The sequence below is a fragment of the Panicum virgatum genome, chromosome 2N, assembly GCF_016808335.1.
Source record: "Panicum virgatum strain AP13 chromosome 2N, P.virgatum_v5, whole genome shotgun sequence".
Classification (NCBI taxonomy): Eukaryota; Viridiplantae; Streptophyta; class Magnoliopsida; order Poales; family Poaceae; genus Panicum; species Panicum virgatum.
Genome location: NC_053146.1, coordinates 40,758,106 through 40,764,937, shown reverse-complemented (window position 1 = coordinate 40,764,937; position 6,832 = coordinate 40,758,106). Strand labels below are relative to the sequence as shown.

Here is a 6,832-nt window from a genome sequence, read left to right as displayed (position 1 = left end):
CATCTCGGTCCAATTCCCTCAACGGTGAGCATCTCCACACCTTCCTCCACCTCTCCCAAGCTGCGACCCTCCCTATCCCTTCTTGTACAGAGCCCTCCACGAGTTCGCCGGCCGCCACCCATGGCCGCCCGTGGCTCCCTCCTCTTTCCGCAGCAGCCCTCGTTGGGAAGCCCCAAGATCGAACCCCCTTTCCCTCCTCTCTCTAACTATGTCCTCAGTTTTAGGAATGGTGGCCGGAATCATCACTTCGTCGGAGCTCCGGCGAGCTCCTGTCTCTGGCCATGGCGTGCTCGACCAGAGGAGCACGAGGGCCTCCAGTGCTGACCGTGCCTCTCGCCTGATTCTTTTTTTTCTGGGCTGGTCCACTTGTGGGCTCATGCGGGGACTAATGGGCCACTAGTTCTGTTGCACATGCGCACAAACCAAATCACCTATCACACGCGACATACTAATCCAGTATGAACTAGTCACGTCATTTTAATTTTCGGAATTAAATGGTAGCTACACACTATAAGCCATATCTCACACAAATAAACTCTGATTCCATGGATTCTTTTCCCTAAATTCCTATAAAATCATATACTACCCACTCATCCTATTTTCGACTCTCCCTAACCACAGTTTAGCCCTTAAACACCTCCTTAACCTATCATTTCATGCGCCAAAAAAAAATTCTTCGAGTGCCTCCAAATCCGATCACGCCATTTCTAATATAGTTTTGGCCGTGCCATTAGGAAACCACCCAAAAATATTACTCCTATCTCCATATCTTAATTATTTCCGATTCGAGCTCAACGATAAATCTTTATTTTTCTGTGTCTTGACTGTGTGCTTGTTTGTTTGCGTCGTAGACCACGGTGTGATCGAAGGAGAGCCCGCTAACGAGCAATACTGCGAGCAAGGGAACGAGGACCAGTTCCGCGACCCTGAGCCCGAAGGACAGGACCTCCCCGAAGGCTACAAAGACGGCAAGTTCAATCCCATCCTTTGATGCATGTTTCTGTCCTAGTTTTTATGAACACAACCAAATGGCCTGTTTTAATAAAATTGCATATGTTTTGCTTGCATGAAAACACGGTTGGATAGCCACCCCTTGATTTGTGATGACCATTCCTTGACCACCTAGATTAACGTCCGATTTTGCTTGGACGTTAATCGATATTAGAACGCTTAGGACTCTACTCATAATATAATTTATTTGATAAAGAAAATGTGTGCGTGTGGGAAGGGAATAAAATGTGGATTTTCGAAAGATGAGTACGGACGGGATGGACGGCATTTCTGTGTGAACTGCCGATTGGTGTGCTTATGCCTGTGTGGCAGGGCAAAGAAGGGAGATATCCATCTTGTCGTGTCTAAGGACCGAGTTGGTGTGTCATCTCACCTAACTCCACTATCGTGCAAACCACTCGACCGTTGAATGGGCAACGGCGTAGCATAAATCCCACTAGTTGGTGTGATAGCCATCAGGAGAGCTGAGAGCAACGGGTGACTAAGGAAAAGGGATAAGCCCGAGTGACTTATGCCCGGTTATACCTAAGTGAACGGTCGATGACCCCTTGGTACATCCCGTGATGGCTAGTCAGGCTTAGCTATGGTGGGTAATGGCTATGTTGGGATCTACACCGACACGACGGTGTTCGAGTTGTGGTATCCTACTTGTGGGTAAAGTTGCACACCTCTGCAGAGTTAAGAATCTATTCGAATAGTCCGTGCCCACGGTATTGGGCGAGTTACGGTGTGGTCACATAACTAGTGTTTCTTTGGGATGGGCTGGTGTGAGTTGTTTTGGAATTGGTTCCGGCAGTTGTGCCGTGTGCTACGACGGACGGGGAGTCCGGTAGCAGTTTAAAAATTGGAAACTCCGTGTTACTTCTGAAATTGATTTTCATAAAGGTTTTCTTTAAAACAAACCCCTGCATAAAATATCGTTTTTCTGCAAATTAAACCATAACCTTATCCTTGATTTACCTAGGCATATTATTCTGATTTAACCCCTCCGTGGGTGTGGTTGGACTTGCTGAGTACGTTCGTACTCACCCCATTCTCACTTTTTACAGAAGAAGACCCGGACTTCGTTCCAGACGACGCCGAGTAGGGTTATCGTTCTACACCCAACCTTGCCTGTGGTACCGGCCCCGTTGAGATGCCTCCGCTGTCGCAGTACTCTGAGCCCGTAGTAGACCCTATGTGGTTTGCAGTCTGGTGTTATGTTGTAGCTTGGTTAATAATTATCATCATCTGTATCGAGTGTCCTCCAAGGTTTGTACGGTTTTGAACCATCTGATGTAATAAATGTGGCATCAGCCTCCTGGGACTGGTGCTTTGTATCACATTTAAGTCTTCTCTTATGAGGGGACGCTTCACGGTCATATTGAGTCATCTCTAAAAGTTTCAATCAATTTTATAAAATTTTATAGTGTGAACAAGAGATTTTATTTCCAAGGTCCGGTTCTTTACGTGGAGCCCTTGTGTAGGTCTAGCCACACTGCTTCACATAGAGTAGCTGACAGATACTAAATTATCTCCAAAAAATTTCGGTCAATTTCGATAAAATTTTATAGTATGAACGCGAAATTTTATTTCCAGAATCCGGCTCTTGATATGGAGTCCACCTGTAATTCTAGCCACACTATGCTGAGTAATATGTTAGTTAATATACAATTTTATGTGTATAGGGGTGGTAATAGGGAAGGGTCAAAATCCGTGTCAACGGATGCCTTGCACCCCCATTCAGAGATTACATGATGACGCATCCGCAGTTTGAAAAAAATATTTTTTCTCTTGATTTTGGACCAAATATAATATTTTTGGATGTAGGGAATACATATAGTAGTACAAATGAGTCATGGTTCGGGACTCGTTTGAATGAACATGAAAGGGACGTATCCAGCCGCACCGAAGAGAAGGCCGCCTGCGGCCGCAATGAGTATTCTCATATGCCAATTTTGAGCCACGTGCATCGCGATGACAACACCCGTTACGAGCCCAAATAGCGTACTCCCACCTACAACAATTATCATCAAAATCAACAAATCCGCGGGCGAGTCCTGGGATGCGTGGCGGCGGTTCTGAGCTGAGTCCACCACCTCCAGGCACTTCTTCCTCACCCTATCATACTGGCCTCGGTCGTCGAAGTAGGCAGCCATGCCTCTTGTTGGTGGAGAGTACTTTCGGAACGGACGAACACTACAACAGTGAAGAAAAAACGCACTAGTCGAAGTGAACAACTTCAAGCAAGAAACGAGACTTCGCACAGTAAGTTGGATTCTCTCTCTGTATTCAATGTATCCCATCAATGTACAGGGGTCGGGTATTTATAGGTGACGGTCCACCTACCACCCTCCGTTATTACACCGTAATGCCCCCTAACAACTATATTCCCAGAATATTTCTGGGGTACAACCGTATTTTTACATCATTTGGTAAATTACACCCGAGCCTCTTCTGCCCATTGGGCCCATTACAACCCATTGGGCCTATTACAAGATTCCCTTCGCGGCTGTCGAAGCGCTTACTCTCCGACGCCTTCCCTTCTGGTCTTTGAGTTCGCAGTCGGCGTCCTGGTCTTCGCCCTAGGCGCCCTGGTCTTCGCCTCTCTTCGCTTCTCTTCGTCTTCGCCTGTGGCGAACCGGTCTTCGCCATAGGCGCCTCGGTCTTCGTCACTCTTCGCTTCTCTTCGTCTTCGCCTGTGGCGAACCGGTCTTCGCCGTAGGTGCCTCGGTCTTCGTCACTCTTCGCCTCTCTTCGTCTTCGCCTGTGGCGAATCAGTTTTCGCCGTAGGCGTCTCGGTCTTCGCCCGAAGCTTGAAGCCCTTTGACTGCTCGGCTTGCCGAGCCGGGAGGAGACCTTGTCGTTGCATTCAAATTGCGCGCGGGCCTTCGGTCGATGGCCGAAGGTGGCGCCCCCAACAGTAGCCCCTCGGAGTCGTTGCCCATCCTTGGAGGGGCGGCGACTTCGACTTCTTCTCCCATAGCGCCACCCTTCGGGCCTTGACCGATCGCTTCGCGGTCCGTCGAGGCCTGAGTCTTTTCAGTTCACCTGCTAAGCAACAGACCAGACATCGAGGCATATTAGTAAATGCATTAAAGAGTTAATCAAAATTAATTTGACTTTTTTGTTCGACGCGTCGCACGAGGCTTCCGGTGCGAAAATCCGACATTGCCCTTCCCCGCGCGATCCCTCCGCGAAAATTCTAGAGGGGTAAAACAGATTTTTCACGTCCCCCCCTATATAAGTGGGGGTGCTCGGGCGGGGGATGGTACGCTTTCTTTGCTTTCCGGCGCCGAATTCTCTTGCTTCACTCTGCTTTTGTTCCTCTTCGTCTCAGTTTTAGTTCCTCTCCCATCGTTTGCGCCACGGCGAACTCGCTTGGTCCTGCGATGGCTCCGAAGAAGAGCAAGTTCCTGCCTACCACCTTCTTCGGTCTGACAAAGATGACTCTGGCGATGCTTGGAGAAATGGAGAACCAAGGGGTACTGACTCCTGGCCTTGGACATGTTCCACCAGAGACGGACACCTACGCGAAGCCAAGAGAAGATGAAGTGGTCGTCTTCAAGGACTTCTTTCCCGCTGGGCTTCGCTTCCCCCTCGATCCCACTGTCGTCGACATCTTCGCCCGGTACGGCGTCTTCCTACACCACATGACCCCGAACTCTTTCGCCCGCGTCAACCTTTTCATGTGGTTGTCGAAGACCTGTCACATCGCCCCGACCTCGGAGAACTTCGCTCGGGTGATGCGAGTGCACTACCAGCCGAATAGCATATCCGTTCGTGGCTCTGACGGTATCTCAATGGAGATGGAGCCCCAGTACGGGTGCTACACCTTCTCCTTTCAACATACTGCTCCCAGCCCCGTCGGGGCGTCGAAGAATAAGTGGCCGGGGGACTGGTCTTCATTCTGGTTTTATCACAAGGTTCCCCTCGATCCGGAGACGAAGCGCCACCCTTTGGTTATTCAGAAGCTTGGGAATTTGGGCGAGGAAGTGGAGGGGTCCGGTCCTGGTCCTCAGGGACATGCCACTGCCCCCGAGACGGCCCCGACCGTCGCTGTCGGCGAGGGCGGCCGGGTTCCTGCCGCCGGATCTTCCAGCCGAAGGCCCGCGACGTTCACCTCGACAGAGAGCAGCGGCTACCACGTAAGCACCTCCGACCCTGTTGAGGTGGCTGCCGCTCTCGAGATGCCGGAGGCGAAGCTGATCGGGGACAACATCGTCGGCAGTCTTCGGTTTTCGAGCAGGGATCGGGAGAGGAGATTCCTCGCCGAAACCGGCTCCTCCTTCGGGTTTCCCCTTATGGAGAAGAGCCTGATGTCGACCGGAGTGAGCCAAATTCTTCAAGACGTCGGAGACCTCTCCTTAAAGGCCTTCGTCGCTTCGCGTAGCGCCTCCCGTCAACTCAGGATTGACAACGAACGAACTTCGTAGTTGACGAGAATGGAGGAGCGTGTGGTAGCCCTAGAAAAGGAAAAAACTGCTCTCGAGGAGGCACTCGTTGCTGCCCGTGCTGAGGCGAAGAACCATGCCGAGGCAGCCGAGGCTGCTCGCCGGGACGCACTTGCTGTGGAGAAGGCCAAGGAAAATGCTGAAAAAGCTAAAGCTGAAGCCGAAGAAGCTCGGAGGGTTACCGAAGCTCAACGTGCCCGTGGGAAAGATGTTGTTCAGCGATGGCACACCGCTATCAACTCCTTCGCAGATTTGGTGCAAACTGACATTCACGGCCTGCTCGCGAAGTTCGCTATTGACCCTCCGGAGATATCGCAAGAGGAGAACATCGAAGTGGCGGAGCTCTTCCACTGGATCCGTGCCTCCATGGCGATGGCCAGATCTGGCGCAGACTTCAAATGCGAGCTGTCCGCTAGGGTTGCAGCACGTACTATTAGTGCTGCCGTCTGCCGTTTGCTTCCAGCGGAGAGCAGTGCCTCTTCGACGGGCATCGTGAAGGCTCAGCTGCGACTTCTTCGGGACTCATGTTTTGAATGGCCTTCGCTGGACTCCTTGCACCCCGAAGCCCTTTCTGCCCTGCCGAAGAATATCGCCAAGAACTTCGCGAAGTACTTCCATGAAAAGGGGTGGCTACTTGTCGATGTTGAGCTGGAGCGCATGAAAGATCAGGTACTATTTCGTGTTTCTCAAGGTTCACTTTTTGTTACCGTCTTCGCTTATCGACATGCTTGATTTCTCTTAGATTCAAGAGATGGCAGAAATCTTCGCTCGAGGCTTCCTTGGCGAGGCTGAAGCCGGCAACTTGTGCAGCGGCGCTCCCGGTGGCGGCGAAGACGGAGCCCCTGGTCATGGCGAGGGCGAAGATGGCGGGGGGCAAGCAGATGATGCGCCGAAGATCGGCGAGGTGTGATGACTGAAGGCCTAGTGATTTTTGTAGTAGTGTAGTTTTGAAAATAGAAGTATCACTGTATCTAACGCCTTCGAGTATCACTGTATCTAACGCCTTCGATGTCTGTGCATGACCCTGCGTTGGCCCCTGCGCGGATCATCGAAGGTATTATTCCTTGGCGCTTGAACCGCGGGAATTTTTATATTTCTGGTTTAACTTGGGAGAAGTTCCGTGCCCGTCGCCCTTGGCTTTCATTTGATGAGTTTTGGTCTGACCGAGAACGCGTATATGACTATTGGAACGCCGATACAAAACGTTTCTTCGCGGAATTCCAGCGCAATTCCGAAGAACACGCAAAAGTTCTGTCTGAGTGCCGGCTTCGCCGTGAAATAAAACGTCTTTTGGACACCGATAGGCCTTATAAAGCACCCATGGGCCTTCTAGAGCGGAAGCCGGAGCCTGTTGAAGACATGGTTGCTCCGCATGAATTCATGTATCA

General features: G+C 50.9%; 1 protein-coding gene across 1 annotated transcript; it reads left to right on the top strand.

Annotated features, from left to right (window-relative positions):
• Positions 1–5,435: 5,435 nt before the first annotated feature.
• Positions 5,436–6,361, top strand: LOC120662614. Its single transcript, XM_039941724.1, has 2 exons — positions 5,436–6,113; positions 6,203–6,361. The coding sequence occupies exons 1-2, from the start codon at positions 5,436–5,438 to the stop codon at positions 6,359–6,361; spliced, it is 837 nt and encodes a 278-aa protein (XP_039797658.1).
• Positions 6,362–6,832: the final 471 nt, after the last annotated feature.